At 39.7% G+C, this 16795-nt stretch overlaps 1 protein-coding gene across 6 annotated transcripts in view; it reads left to right on the top strand.

Annotated features, from left to right (window-relative positions):
* lnx2a (ligand of numb-protein X 2a) overlaps nt 1-16795 on the top strand; it is a 125409-nt gene that overhangs the window by 95117 nt on the left and 13497 nt on the right. For all 6 annotated transcript variants that reach the window (XR_009445853.1, XM_048532412.2, XM_048532414.2 and 3 more), the window contains 3 exons: nt 10404-10603; nt 13280-13648; nt 16309-16458. Coding sequence is in view for 5 of the 6 variants with exons in the window: in XM_048532412.2 (XP_048388369.1) it covers nt 10404-10603; nt 13280-13648; nt 16309-16458 (719 nt within the window). In the remaining variant the exon portion in view is untranslated. The remainder of the gene's footprint in view (nt 1-10403; nt 10604-13279; nt 13649-16308; nt 16459-16795) is intronic.

Below are 16795 nucleotides of genomic sequence, written 5' to 3'. Positions count from 1 at the left end.
TCTTTTTTTCTCTCTACTGTTTATTCAACTCTAGCAGTTTCTGTCTTTTACCCCTCTTTTCCTTATCTATTTTTAATCCACTTTTGTACGGAAAACAAGATCCATAACAAGTATGTAATGAGAGTAGTCATTTTCCTGTCTCACACAGAAGTGTCTCTGATTAAAATCAAAAGTAATTTGCAAATAATACCTCAGCAAAGCTTTTAAAATCCACTCTTTGTTTTTGAGAAAAAAATATTGGAAATGATATGCTTTATTCATTCATGTGATGAGGGTGTCACTGGCTAGGCAGCATTTATTGCCCATCCCTAATCTCCCAGAGGGCAGTTCAGAGTCAACTACTTTGCTATGGATCTGGAATCACATGTAGACCAGACCAGGTAAGGACGGCAGTTCCCTTCCCTAATGGACACCAGTAAACCAGGTGAGTTTTCCCCTGGCCGTCAACAATGGATTCATGGTCATCATAGGATTCTTGATTCCAGATATTCCATTGAATGCAAATTCCACCTTCTGCTGTGGCGGGATTTGAACCCAGGCCTGCAGAATGCTGTCTGGGCCTCTGGATTAACAGTGCAGCAATAATGCCACCAGGCCATTGCCTTCCCCATGTACTCTGAGGAAAATAAAGATATCTGAATAGTACAGCTGACTGAATTATACTGATGCAATCTGTGGTATTGGATGAAATATACTCGCTAAATCAGGTTTGGGAACAAGTATCAAGTACAAGCTTAGGTTTTACGATGAATACCAAATTGTACACATAAAAATTTGTGATGCAACTGGGAATTGAATAAATGCATATAATAATGTGTAATTGTTTGTTTAAGTCCTTATTTTAGACATTAGCAATGTCAGTTACCGAGGAAAAAAATGCATGAAAAATACCTCAGTATTTGTAACAATGTGTAATAGCTAATGGGAATCTTACAATGTGAAGCCTTATATTTGAAATATGTTTTGCATTAAAACCCATGCTTAAGTAGGTCACAATGAAATATGTGTTCTATTTTATTAAATTTAATACTTAACAGATTTTACTTCCTAATTTGAAAATTTCTTGTGTCTTATTGGGTTTAGTTCAGCTTTCTGCACATTGCAGTGTGCATGTACTATTCAATACCAATATGTGTGACAATATCTTGTTTATTAAACCATGATTTTGCAAGTGATTTTGGACCAATTTTTACACCCTTACTATTATGTATAAGAAAGAAATATGGAATTTTCCTTACTGTAATACTGAGCCATACAAATCAAGAATTATCTGAAGAAAGCTATGAGGCAATAACTGTAAAAGGCAAAGATAAATATCACTATCCAAACAGTTGATATTGTCAAGTTGGGTAAACGAATCTCTCAAAATCAAGTTTGGTCAAAAATATCAGGCAGAAACTTCCAGATTTGGGAGAGAACTGAGACTTCACTAATAAAAAAAGACACAACAGCAGTTCAATGAATACATTCAATCTGTAGAATACGTTGTTTCTTTCAACAAAAAAATTCATAGACACTGTATGCCCAAAGCAGGTTCATTCTTCTTAACTTGGATTTCAGCAGGCTTCTGAAACATAGTCCTGAGGGAGGTGGAGGGACCAGAGACCTCTGGAGTGTCCTGAAAAGAAGCTTCTGGTTTGTTTGTAGTCCCTGTTGATACCACCCCATCTCTGAGAGGAAAGGACACCTGGAGTGAATTTGAGGTCTTTCGCCTCTTCTCTCCCTGTCATTGCTGCAGAGCACCTACAGCCAAAATAATGCAGTGTCAGTTTGTGCATATGTCTGGCAGACTGAGTGGTTGATATTGTCTCTCCATGGTGAGCATCACTGCCTATTTTGGGTCAGTCAGATGCAATAATGCTGAAGCCAGCACAGTACAGGTGATGTTAGTGGACTTCTTCATCCTTTGATCCAATTTGCTGACTGTCTCTGACAAACACGCATGCAACTCCTGTGCCTATTTGTACATTTTGACAAAGTCAATAATGGCTAAGACTATGGGAGCCCTTCTGCCTGGAGCTGAGCAGGTGCCTGCTCTCTGGCAGTTTTCAGATTACCAGAGATCTGGGTCATTTCTTCCTCTACTGGCTGCACAGATATTTCAGTTACGTGCTCACCAGAATGTGCTCCTGAATCTAATCTCGATAGAATATGCATTGAGGTGAAAGTCTCTGAGCTGGTGGAAGACTTAGCAATTTATTCTGTGAGAATTTCATGGTGTCCTCCTCAGAAGCACAGACAGAACTGAGAGTCTCAGCCTCTTTGTGAAGATTTGTTGTGTGCTGCCTTGCCTGAGTAAGAAAAGAGAGGGAATTAATTGTGTAAGTGGAAGAAAAGTTTTGTGCAGGTGAAGAATCACGATCTATGCTTCACAGGCAAACTATTAGATTTTTCCCAGCTATTGTTGACTATAGCTGGACTGGACAACTTCATCCCATAGAAATTAAAATTACAACAGACTGAGACTTCCATATTTTAGGATCCGTCCAAACCACCCAAGGGGACATTTACCACATTCAGCTGTCCATACATTTATCCAGAACATGACTAATACTATGGTGGCAGAGTGTTAAAGCTCCATAGCAATTGCTGTGCAAAGAAGGCATGAGTTCAACATGCATGGAGCTTTACTGGTATCTGGTGAAAAATATCAAAGATAGCAAACAAGGCTATTCACATCCTTTATTCTAATCTTATTTTCAAACACTTAGCCTTGTGGTGTTTCAAGTGCTCATCTAAATAGTGCTTAAATGTTTAGAGAATTCTTGTCTCCTGCACATAGTAATAGTAATTAATGTTTTGACAATTCACACAATTTCTCATTGAATACTGTTTGTGCTTTGTTTGGGCATGGTAGCAAACTGAAAGAAAATCATGGCCTGCTATAAATTTTAATGGTTAGCCAAGTATGAACAGTGCATTTTGTTTTTGCAAGTAGCATTGCATGTTTTCCAGTAATTAGTGATGAATATCCACCAGTTCTGAGATTCAATCTTATCTGATCTGTAAGTATCTGCGTCGTTTGAACACATTGCTGTATACCATGTGTTTACTGCTTCCAGTAAAATGTTTCTTGCTTCAGCTATAAGCTAAAGACATATTATTTAGACTCAAATCAGATTCTGACTTTAAAAATGCCTACTATAAAGTATAACAAGATCCTCAACAATGTAATCATCAGAAATGGTTCATCGTTAAATCTGTGGTGCATCATCTAGTTTGATTCTCACAATCTGGAAAAAAGTCTAGTTTGCTATCAAATCAATTCTCAGCACAACATGCAAGCAAGTATGAAATCCTCTCAATACGTTGGAATATTGTGGTAATGTTTTATTTGTTTTACTTTGTCTGTTTTACCATACTCCTGACTGAAGCATAAGTTTTTTGGGGTTAGATGAAAATGTATGATTCGTGACAGTCATAACCAATAGCCAATTTTTGTGTTGTAAATTCTGAGGAGAATTTCAACCCCAGAACTCATGATGAGTGAGAAGATGTTTGGGGAGTTGAATAGCATTCTTATGAAACCTATGTTTTAACTCACCTTAAACATGTCTACTTCTGTTTTGACTGCAGTGTGTTTTGGAGTACCAAAGTAATCTACTGTACAAAGGCAGATCCATAATTGTAATCCACAAATCAGATTGATATGGATGAGAATAGCGTAAAATGAGGCTCTTCAGCCCATGAATTTGTATTACTATTCAAAGAGCAATAAAGCTAATTCTGTTCCTTTACAAAATCCTATCTGGCAGACCATTTCAAACTTTAACCACTCATTTTGTAAAAAAGCTGTTGTGTTGCTTCCAATTCTTTTGGCATTCATTTTAACTCTGGAATCCATTTTTTCTTAATTACTCTGTCCAAGCCCTTCATGATTTTCTCCTGATCTTCTCTCCCCTAAGGAGATCAATGAGATTTCATTCTCGCTATCTTGGCAGTGAATTAAATTTAAAGCTAGTTCTCAGTAAACTCAGCAACTAAAGGGTGAGAGGAGCAGTCAGATGCAATAGATGACTTGTTTTTTTTTGTAGCTCTGCTTGTCAGCCAGGAAGACTAGGGGTGTTTTCCACCATCTCCATCAGATCGTACCCTCCATCTGTCCCCAAACCTCTCTCACTGTCAGCAAATCAAGAATATTTAATGCCTCGATTGGCCTTGTCCTTTCCTGGTCACCTTTTGGTCATCTAACTGGATATCTCCTTATTACATAATTTCTTTGAAAATACTCTGGTAAGGCTTCTTGGGACATTTCATGTGATAGTTATACTTACATAACAATAATATTTTTATTATAGATTTGTTGCTTGTGGGATAACTTAGCTCTGTTGGTAGCATTCTGGACCTGTTGATTAGCATGCATGTGGTCCTGTTTCGTAGCTTCAGCAAGTTCCTGAATTATTTTTAACTATCCCTGCTATTTCTTCTGACATGCTCTTCTCCACTTCCTGTTGACCCAAGTTTGATTTCCTGGCGTGTGGCTGATGGGTAAGTGACAGGTGCTCAGCCACCAGGTGACAAATTGACAGGAAATATTTTTTATTTCAATCAGAAATGAAGAGTTGTTGGCTGAGAGTGAGTCTAACAATCTAACTAAAACATCTTTTTTGTTAGCACTCCCATAGAGAATTGAAAAATAACCATGTTTACTTGATGATTTATGCATTGTGTTATCTATTCATCACGTTGTAGTTCGGAAAAAGTATATGATTTATCCAAAAATCAAAATCACTTATTTTCCATTTTTTTTCTGTTGTTCCAAACTATTTTCCAAATTCTAAGGTAAAATATACATTCTCACAACTGACTACCCCATTCTCCCCACTTTATGATCACAATCAAATGAAGAGCCATTGTTGACCATTCAAGCCCTGGAGCCTTTCTGCCGTTCAGTAAGATGATGGTCAATCTGTTTCTGTTTTTACCACATTTCCAACTATCCCTAATAACCTTCGTAACCTTGTAAGAAAAAATTAGTCCATCACCAGCTTAAAAAAAAATTCAATGATGCTGGCTGGACAGCATTTTTGAGACTCATGCTCAAGAACAGAATCCCTCTGCGCTCTCAGGATATTTTTCCCAGTGATTCCCATTGACTTCAATTTTGCAACAGCTTCTTGATACCATTTTCAGTCAAATGCTGCCTTAATGTCAGAGGCAGCCATTCTTATATCTCCTCTGGAGTTTGGCTCTTTTTTCCATGCTTGGATCAAGGCTGTAAAGAAGTCATGAACTAAGAGCTGTTCAGTTTAGCTTTCACCAGGGCCAATGAACAGTGTATTGCTGAGCACGTGCCACTTAATAGCACTGTTAGTGAACCTCTCATCATTTTACTGTTGATCAAAAGTGGACTGGTAGGGGAGCAATTGTTTGGGTTAGTTTTGTCTTGTTTATTGTGGACACAGCGTACCTGCACAATTTTGCTAGGTAGATGCCAGTGTTGTATCTGTGCAGAGAAAGCTTGGTTAGGAGCCCAGCTAATTCTTGAGCACAAATTTTCAGTTCTATTGCTGGAGTGTTGTTCAGCCTAGAACTTTTAAAGGAGCAATATTTTGTGTCGTCTGTTATTTCTTGATGTCATGTGAAATGAATTGAAAAGGTTAAATACTGACATCTGTAATGCTGGGGAATTCAGGAGGAAGTCAAGATGAATCATCCACGTGAAACTTCTGGCTGAAGATGGATACAAATGTGTCCACCTTATCTTTTACATTGATTACTGGGCTCTCCCATTATTAAGAATGGGAGTACTTATGGAAATGACTGCTGCCTTTGATTGCTTGATGTGGAGGGATTGCAACGCTTAGATGTAATCTGCATGTTGGATTGTTCAGCTTTGTCTATTCCATGCTGCTTCCTCTGTTGTGCATGCAAGTTGTCCTGTGTGTAGCTTCACCAGGCTGACACCTCATTTTTTATGTATGCCTGGTGTTGCACCTGGCAAGCTCTCCTACACCCCTCAATGAATCAGATTTGATTGCCCAACTCGATGGCACTACTGGTAGAGTGGGAGATTGATTAACAATTATGATTCAATATAATTCTGCTCCTCCTGATGGCCCACGTTACCTCATGGTTGCCCAGTTTTGAATTGCTAGTTCTGATTGAGGTCTGTCCCATTTGGCATGGTAATTGTGTCACACAACACAACGGAAGGTATCCTCAATATGAAAATGTGACTTACTCTCCAGACGCATTGTGCTGGGGTATTGGTATGCACATTCCTCCCCTGAAGAAGAGCAGTGTTGTTGCATTAGCATGGTATGTGAGCACTATGGCTACATTTGTAGATACAGGTAGTAATTGTCTGTTGGTGTGTTCTTAGTAAGAAAAGAACAATGTGGAATGGGTAATGTTAAGTATCAAAGTGTTCTTAATGAAAGGCAGCTCCATGTCATTGCAGAACTACAGTTGATGCAAGCCACTAAATTGTTAGACAATGCATGTGCCTAAGGTTCTATGAGGGGTTCTTCCTGCAACCATGTTCTGAGGTCATGCCCTACCCTGTACAAGCCTTTGGTGAGAAGCTATTCAATGTGTATGCAAGATAATAAAATGTGAGGCTGGATGAACACAGCAGGCCAAGCAGCATCTCAGGAGCACAAAAGCTGACGTTTCGGGCCTAGACCCTTCATCAGAGAGGGGGATGGGGTGAGGGTTCTGGAATAAATAGGGAGAGAGGGGGAGGCGGACCGAAGATGGAGAGAAAAGAAGATAGGTGGAGAGAGTATAGGTGGGGAGGTAGGGAGGGAATAGGTCAGTCCAGGGAAGACGGACAGGTCAGGGAGATGGGATGAGGTTAGTAGGTAGATGGGGGTGCGGCTTGGGGTGGGAGGAAGGGATGGGTGAGAGGAAGAACAGGTTAGGGGGGCAGAGACAGGTTGGACTGGTTTTGGGATGCAGTGGGTGGAGGGGAAGAGCTGGGCTGGTTGTGTGGTGCAGTGGGGGGAGGGGACGAACTGGGCTGGTTTAGGGATGCAGTTGGGGAAGGGGAGATTTTGAAACTGGTGAAGTCCACATTGATACCATTAGGCTGCAGGGTTCCCAGGCGGAATATGAGTTGCTGTTCCTGCAACCTTCGGGTGGCATCATTGTGGCACTGCAGGAGACCCATGATGGACATGTCATCTAAAGAATGGGAGGGGGAGTTGAAATGGTTTGCGACTGGGAGGTGCAGTTGTTTGTTGCAAACTGAGCGGAGGTGTTCTGCAAAGCGGTCTCCAAGCCTCCGCTTGGTTTCCCCAATGTAGAGGAAGCCACACCGGGTACAGTGGATGCAGTATACCACATCCACTGTACCCGGTGTGGCATCCTCTACATTGGGGAAACAAAGCGGAGGCTTGGAGACCGCTTTGCAGAACACCTCCGCTCAGTTTGCAACAAACAACTGCACCTCCCAGTCGCAAACCATTTCAACTCCCCCTCCCATTCTTTAGATGACATGTCCATCATGGGCCTCCTGCAGTGCCACAATGATGCCACCTGAAGGTTGCAGGAACAGCAACTCATATTCCGCCTGGGAACCCTGCAGCCTAATGGTATCAATGTGGACTTCACCAGTTTCAAAATCTCCCCTTCCCCAACTGCATCCCTAAACCAGCCCAGTTCGTCCCCTCCCCCCACTGCACCACACAACCAGCCCAGCTCTTCCCCTCCACCCACTGCATCCCAAAACCAGTCCAACCTGTCTCTGCCCCCCTAACCTGTTCTTCCTCTCACCCATCCCTTCCTCCCACCCCAAGCCGCACCCCCATCTACCTACTAACCTCATCCCATCTCCCTGACCTGTCCGTCTTCCCTGGACTGACCTATTCCCTCCCTACCTCCCCACCTATACTCTCTCCACCTATCTTCTTTTCTCTCCGTCTTCGGTCCGCCTCCCCCTCTCTCCCTATTTATTCCAGAACCCTCACCCCATCCCCCTCTCTGATGAAGGGTCTAGGCCCGAAACGTCAGCTTTTGTGCTCCTGAGATGCTGCTTGGCCTGCTGTGTTCATCCAGCCTCACATTTTATTATCTTGGATTCTCCAGCATCTGCAGTTCCTATTATCTCTCAATGTGTATGCACTCCTGTTTGTGAAACGAGATCAGTGACATGTTGACACGTGAGCTGTTGAATGTTTTAACTGCTTTGTGTTTTAAGTCCAGATCCTAGCAGATGTGTGAGAGACAGTACCACTGTAGAGCCAGTCAAGCTACAGTGGTAGCTGCAGTGCAGTGACAGAGATTGATTATACATGAGGCATCTGATGTAGATCCCAGGCACTTAATCTTGTGTGTGATAGTCCTCTGGTCGGGCAAACTTGACATGACATAGCAAGTAGACAGTTGTACAAATGTTGGTGGACCACAGCAGATTATACATCCTCTTCTGGCACTGGAAGCAAATTCTCTTCTGTACTCATGAACCACTGATCCCCAGAACCACCTCTGATCAAACTGGCTTCATCAGTCAGGTTGGCCTCCTATTGTCATCCCTGACAAAAATAAATTTCCTTGTGTCCTGGATAGCCTTCAGTAGAACCTCCTACAGAGGTGTTCCTTGGTGTGGTGCTATTTTTACCTGGCCTCTGACAACTTCAGGGGTGCATGAGAATGATAAGCAAAGGTTGAATGATACTCTGGGTTGCAGACAGTATGGTGTTTTCTGAATGCCTTTAAACCATGCGTCCTTAAGTTAGAATCCAGAATGTCCTAGTGTGGGTTCAGTACTGCTTGTAAAATTTCATGTTTTTACTATGCACACATATATGATGAGTTTAGATAATCATACTTACGTGGCAAAAACGTAATCCACATTGATTGATTATCCACACTTAATCTGAAAGAAATAAGATTTTGCCCATTATGTGCATAATAATTGCTGAACAGCTTTGTTGTACGTGAAAAACTAATTTTACATTTGTTGAATATTAAGTTTCTCTGTTATCATGAAAATATTTGTTTAAAATTTCATTTAAAAGTCCACTTCTGTTTTTGCTTCAATCCCAAGTCCAGTCCTTAATAATCAGTTGTGCTGTCTGTAAAATTTTAATCAAAAGTGGAAAATTTCAGTTGTTTTTGCTTTCTGGTTTACTATTTGTTAGCGTACGTCAGTGTGATTGCCTAACTATGCTGCATTCTGATATTGGTGTTGCTAATGTGGACCTAATGTCTGTGTGGAGTTTGCACATTCTCCCCGTGTCTGCGTGGGTTTCCTCCAGGTGCTCCGGTTTCCTCCCACAGTCCAAAGATGTGCAGGTTAGGTGGATTAGCTATGCTAAATTGCCCATAGTGTTCAGGAGTGTGTGGGTGTAGGGGGATGGGTCTGGGTGGGATGCTTCATGGGGCGGTGTGGACTTGTTGGGCCGAAGGACCTGTTTCCACGCTGTAGGTAATCTAATCTAATGCCTTGGATATTACCCTGACTTGGCACCAGATTCAAACTGATTTTGGGAAAGATCATTGTGAGGAGTTTTCTTTGCTATCAGCTTAAGTGCCGTCTCTTTGATGCTGACCTCAAAATCTGGCTGTTACATCCAGAAGTATTAAATTCCTAGTACTTTTCATGTTTAATCCCTGTTTTCTGTAAATGCTATTATATCATGTCACTTATCATTTTGCTATTATTGCTTGCCTGATTTTAGTTAACATACTGGAGCATTCACATACTTCCATTCAATTCTGGTACAGTTATTCTGGTACATTTCAATTTCTAAAGAAAAAGACTAACATTACCCTCTCAGAGATAGTAAGAACTGACAATGCTGGAGTCAGAGATAACACAGTGTGGAGCTGGAGGAACACAGCAGGCTAGGCAGCATCAGAGGAGCAGGAAAGTTGACATTTCCTGTTGGGACTGCTATGTTCCTCCAGCTCCACACAACGTTAACCTCTTAATATTTTTAATCCCCTGCCCACTGTAAAATTGTATTTTACATATCACAATCTGTCATAATTATGTTCATTTCTTTTCACTCCCAATTGTGTTGTCCTATTTATTTCACTGTAATCTCTTCTATTCCAATAGCTTTAAAAATTTTGCTCTCCAAGTCTCATGCAGAATATTTTATTACACTTCTATGTGCACTGTAGTGATTTTATCATTCTATTCTATGATTCTGCATACTCTTCCAAATTAATTAAGATTATGTCCTGTGATAATTTACATTATAACCTCTCTTCCTTGTGCTTGGCAAAGAATTAGACTTGCACATGGTACGTTTCTGGATATATGTCCAAAAAATGGAAAGCAACTAATTTAAAAACATAAACTACCACTCCATCCCATGTGCTTTGCTGTGTAGTTAAACTATAAGTATAAACTTACTCATAGAAAGAATTTTAAAAACACTGAGTGATAATTTACTAAAAAATTGAGTTAGTAGTTTAATTGTACTTGTTTGAATTGTTTTTAATTGCAGCGCTATCAAAGCTCCCTAGTCTGCCTGAAGGAGAGATTACCAGTATTGAAATCCACAGAGTCGATCCCTGTATGGAGCTAGGTCTGAGTATTGTAGGTGGAAATGAAACCCCCTTAATAAATATCGTAATTCAGGAAGTTTACCAAGATAGTATTGTTGCAAAAGATGGAAGGCTTCTTTCTGGTGATCAAATATTGCAGGTAATGAGATAAAAATTGTTTACATGATCTATTTTGAATTGTTTGAAAGTAAATTAGGCTCAGTATAAGATGTAAAAACTGAAAGTACTGCGAGTGCTGTAAATCAGAATAAAAATTAGAGGTTGCTGGAAAAGCTCAGTAGGTCTGGCAGTGAGTGAGAAAAGAAATAAAGAGTTAATGTTTCGGATCTGGTCACCCTTCCTCAAAACACCTCAGTTCTCTTCACAGATGCTGCCAGACCTGCTGGGCGTTTCCAGCAATCTCTATTTTTGTTTCAGGATAAGATGCAGTTAAACTCAATATTCTTGCTATGTTTTGTCAAGAACACTTTCTCCATTTATCAACTGCTCCAACCAATTTCCAGTTAGGATGTCAAAATAAATATTCTAATGTTCCCTTTGATACTAGAACGATGGTAAATTTAAATCATTGCCTTATCATTATGATGAACTATCATTTTGAATATCCGAATTACCAAGCACCCAATTAATTAGAAATTACCTTGTCAACAGATTGTTACTTGGAGCAGTATATCAGATTAGATCCTTTCAACGAGTGAATGCTTTAATGAGGTGAGAAATAGGTGAATTATAAAACTTTCATATTAGCAAACTGTAGACTCAATCTCTCGCACACACATTTAAGTCATTTTCTTCAGTCACAGGATGTGGCTGATGCTGGCACAGTCTGCATTTATTCCCCGTTCCTAATTCTCTAAAGTATAGAGTAACATGTAGGCCATTCCAGGTCAGGATAGCAGATTTCCTCTCCTAATTAACATTAGTGAACCAGAAGGGTCTTTATCACAATCTTCACTGTTACGCTATCTTTTTATTCTAGATTTGTATTGAATTCAAATTTCACCATTTGCAGTGGTGAGATTCCAGCCCATGTACCCAGAGCATTAACCTGGAGTTCTGGATTACCATTGAAGTGACATAATTATCATGCCACTACCCCTCTACCCCACTCTGTCCCAAGCCGTTAAATCCACTTTATCAACAAAGTTAAAACTTCCTACACTAATTAAACTGCACAAACCTGTTGAAAGCTGACCAAAAGATATTTGTTCAGAAATTATGATGATTAAAATATTGGCTAGGCTATAAAACTAGATGTAACCCTTTGAAACATAAAGCAGCCTTGAAACTCCAATAAGTGCTTTTGATCTTTAGGCATGACATTCCTCTTAGCACATGTACCATACAATTGTGCATGTGTTAAAGCAGTTCTGTTTTTCTTACATTAGATTTGGAGACGAAAATCAATGTTAAAATGAGGAAACCAAGACATAATTTACAACTTTGCCTAATGCAAAACTGTTGCAGATTGGTTATCCATTATAGGAAATAGCTGACTTTCTGACTTTTTTTTGTGACAGTCAAACCTGATGTAAATTTAATTTTTTTTGCATCACACTATGGTTAGCTCTGTGCTTTGCTACAATGTAGTTTATCAGCCACATTCTTGCTCATTCATTCAACCAATCTATATCCCTTTGTATTCTGTTACATCCTCCTCATCAATTATTTTCCCATCTACAGGTTGGAGGTTATAAATTGATAACTTTTTACTGATAGCTCAGATGCTCAGATGGCTAGTGTATGGTTCAGAACTGTGCCAATAGGGCTAGTTTGATTCCTGTGCCAGCTAAGATAGACCTGACACTCATCTCATTCATCTGTCGCTGAGAGCAGAGGCAATGGCAAGTCACCAGGACAAAAACTGTAAGAAAATGACACAGGACTAAAAGGCCATAAGACCTAAGAAATGGGAATAGGAGTAGGGCATTCAGCCCCTCTAGCCTGTTCTGCCATTCAACAGGATTGTGGCTGATCTAACGCTCGTGTCCACTTTCCTCCCCCTTCCTCATAATCCATGATTCTCCTGTTGATCTCTTTATCAAAATAATCACAGCTCTCTATGGCAAGGAGTTCTGAAGACTCTAAACCTTCTAAGGGAAATATTCCACCTCATTTCAGTCTTAAATTGGTACTCCTTAATTCTGAGACTATGCCCTCTAATCGTACCCTCTTTCATAAGGAGAAACATCTTCTCAGCATTTGTCCTGCCAAACCCCTTCAGAATCCTATATGTTTCAATGAGTTGACCTATCATTCTTCTACGTTCCACTGAATAGACTCCCAACTTGCTTAACCTTTGCTCATAAAACAATTCCTCCAACCTGGGTATCAGGCTAGTGAACCTTTTCTAAACTGTCTTGATTAAAATAGTATATTTTCTTAAATAAGGGGACTAAACCTGTTTATAGTACTCCAGATGTAGTCTTACCAGCAGTTGCAGTAAGACTTGCCTACTCTTATACTCTCATCCTTGAAATAAGGGCCATATTCTGTTAGCCTTCCTGATTATCTGCTGCACCTGTGTACTAGCTTTTTGTGTTTTGTGCACAGATATTCACAAGTCCCTTTGCTTTGTATATTTCTGCAGTTTTACTCCATTAAATTATACTGTTCATTTTGTTCTCCCTTCCAAATGAACAAAATCAGCAGAAAATGAGCCAAAATCCTACCTTTAGACTGAACAAACGTGATATGAGATATATGTACGGCTTCATAAGGCAATAATTGCTATGTTTTATTGTGCTGATCATGCTTTTGTTAATATCCTGTAAGCATGAAATAGAATGCCAAACTTTTTTCAACATTTTTCCAGGTGAATGGTGTTGATATCAGCAATGTACCTCACAACTATGCGAGGTCTGTGTTTACACAGCCTTGCTCTACTCTACATCTCACTGTTCTAAGGGAGAGACGCTTTGGTGTTCGAACAAATATCTACCCTGATGGCAGCTGCATGAGAGAAAATGGCTTACACGTGACTTTGTTTAAAAGAGATTCTAGTGAACAACTTGGTATTAAGTTAGTTCGTAGGACAGATGAAGCAGGCATCTTCATCCTGGATGTTCTGGAAGGTGGTTTGGCTGCCCAGGATGGGAGATTGTGCAGCAATGACCAGGTACTTGCCATAAATGGACATGACTTGAAGCATGGAACACCTGAAGTTGCAGCTCAAATTATACAGGTAAAATTATTTTATTGCATCAGATATGTGGGTGTATACATACATAATTAGCTTGACATTGCATGGATGTTCATCTCCACACTGCAGTGCTACTTGTAATTATGGTCTGAACAATGACAAAAATAAAACCAAAAGTATAATCTTGTGTAATTGGAAGTTTTACAAAAATATGACACGATTTTATAATAAACAAACAATAAGAACATGGTGAAGTAAAACCTGGTGCAACTATTGTTCAGGTTTTTAATAGTAATTTTATTTTCTTTTAAGCATTTTTTGTGCTCATCAAGCCAAGAGACATAAGTGCTAATGAATTATAAGTGCTAATGAATTATTCTGTAAATCAATGATACTGAGTGTTGGTATCCTGATATTCCCAGGGCAGGATTAAGCACACAAAACAATCTCTAGAACAGTGTTAGTACAACCAGATGTAGATTGAAGTTCACTCCACTCTGTCCCTACATTATACATTAGTCCTAACATCAGCAAAGTACCTCCCGTAGTACCAGCATGACATTTCTTACATGAACTATATTGATTCAATCACTCTGATACACTGACTTACTTCCAATAAATCCACAAGGCTGTTAAAATTTGGACACTTACAGCATAGTTTCTTTTTTCCTTTTCAGTTTGAGATAATAAAGAAGACAACAGAATATATTTTGTGAAATAGGCCAAAAGCTATTTGAACTATGAGAAATGCACTGATCGTGCAAGTGGACACTTTGGGCTAGATTTTCCCATGCCAGACCCACTTTGGATGGGCTTTTGAAAACAGCAGGCAGAACTTGATTCTGAGTTTCTTGCTACCGTTCCCATTACACGCAATTTTTTTACATCATTAAATAGGAAGGCTGGTTGTGAGCCCACATCTTGCTATCCTGACATTACTGGCTCCATAGTTGCAGTTTTCATTTCAAAACTTTCTTCAATTGTCATGTTTTTGGTCCAACTTTTGAAGGCACTGTACTTCACACCAGCTTAGAATATTATGAACTGTTGGTGGGCGTTGCTGGTTTTGAGTCAGGAATTTGTATGTCTTAATTAAATGCTGCCTGATAAGTAATATATGTTTATAATACAATAGTTGATGATAGGGCTTTGTTTTGAAAAGGTAGGTGACCACTAAATTGAACAGTAACTTAATGATCTTCTGCATTACACATCATTAAACTTCAGAAGTAACGGTGTCAGTTCTCCCCTTTGCCTTCATTTTTTCAGTGACATTCATCTTGTATTAACAGTCAAATTTCTTTGATTGTTTCTGAGCTTAGACAGAAGGCTGGGCTTTAAGATGGCTCTGAATGTTTCAATGTAATCAGCTGTGGAGCTTTTATTGGTACAGTTACAATCATTATTGAAAGGAATTTGATACTGCATGCTTGGCTGAGCTTCAAACCTTTAATTCTACACATCGGAGGCTGTTTGTACAGTTATACAGTCAAATTTCATTATGACTATTTGGCAGTTTTCAGCTCACTTATGAATTTTGCTCAGCAGGGTGTTGACACATGTTCAAGAGACTGTACTTGATCATTTTGGCTGATTTATGAGTAGTTATGGCAGCAATGTTATTTAAGGAGCTTTTGAACGATGGTTTATTTTGACAGTTTTGTGAGCTTGTCAAGTACCTCCCAATATTATAATAAATCATGTGTGATCTGTATATGGTAGATACTGAGTGATTGATTATTTTTAATGGGAAGTTATGGGGGTATTGGGAATGAGTGGTATACAGATGTTAGAGGACTGAGGAGTTATGGGAGTTTCAAGGGGATTCAATGATGAGGAGAAGTTTCACAGGTGAGGAAGATGAGAAGTCTCAGCCATCACCAGAACTGGTCCAGTGTGCCACAGAACACAGGTAGCTGTTTTAACCTAGCTGCATTGCCACCCTGCCAATTTCCATTTCTGCCTCAGGATTGCTAACAAGAACGCCATCTCTGATTGCAGCCCATCCTGATTCTCCACTATGAAGCTATTGCGGGCAGGCATTGATGTGTTTAGATTAGATTAGACTAGATTAGATTCCCTACAGTGTGGAAACAGGCCCTTCGGCCCAACAAATCCACACCGCCCCTTGAAGCATCCCACCCAGACCCATTCCCCTATAACCCACACACCCCTGAACACTATGGACAATTTAGCATGGCCGATCCACCTAACCTGCACATCTTTGTACGGTGGGAGGAAACCGGAGCACCCAGAGGAAACCCATACAAACACGGGGAGAATGTGCAAACTCCACACAGACAGTCACCCGAGGCTGGAATCAAACCCAGGTCCCTAGTGCTGTGAGGCTGCGTGCCAACCATTGAGCCACCGATAAGGCCAAGCTCCCAATACGCACCTCAAAAATAAACTTCCACTCCTAGCATTGGAGGATTACGTCAATTAGGAGTTGAATTGATCCTCCAAAATTCATATTAACTGGAATGGTACAAGAGTCAGAAAAGGCTTTCGTTGCAACTTGAATCTTGTTTTTATTGTGTTTGAGATGGAAGGGCATGTAATGGATTACGATAATTTCATGTTTTACTTTTTCTGTCTTTTATCATCACTTGCAAGATGTTTTCATTCTAAGAATTATTGAATAGTACAGAAAATTAAATATAATAATACATAAGTAAATGTTTTATTTCCATATTTATCAGTCCAGTGGCGAGAGAGTTCATTTCATAGTCTGTAGAAGAACAAATGAACAGCTTTCTAATGTTATTCGAGAGCCAGGATCTCTCACAAGTAATCAGCATTTGCCCCAGCACACCCAGCTCTTGTACCACAGCAGACTTAGTACTCAAAAGGTGAGTGGGAAAATAATTCAGTGATCAATTTCATTAAAATGCATGATATATAGTATATGAACATGTTAGATGTTAACTAATTAGCTGCATTATAAAAATGGTTCTGAAATGATCTCAATTAGCTTTAGTATGCTTGACAATCACTTCATATTAAATATTCAATTAAAATTATTTACTTCAAATTTGTAATCATCCAAGATAATATTCTTCATCCATTAGGAATTACTTTACAGTTCCCAATGTGATACATTTCATTGCTCAAATCTAACTTGTGTGTCCATGGTGATCTATAGAATATCACTGTATACTTGAGTATTATTTCAGAACCTGTCCTGCA

This window comes from Stegostoma tigrinum, chromosome 6, assembly GCF_030684315.1.
Source record: "Stegostoma tigrinum isolate sSteTig4 chromosome 6, sSteTig4.hap1, whole genome shotgun sequence".
Classification (NCBI taxonomy): domain Eukaryota; kingdom Metazoa; phylum Chordata; class Chondrichthyes; order Orectolobiformes; family Stegostomatidae; genus Stegostoma; species Stegostoma tigrinum.
The sequence above is the reverse complement of the archived record's forward strand: the minus strand, read 5'-3'. Positions and strand labels throughout refer to the sequence as shown.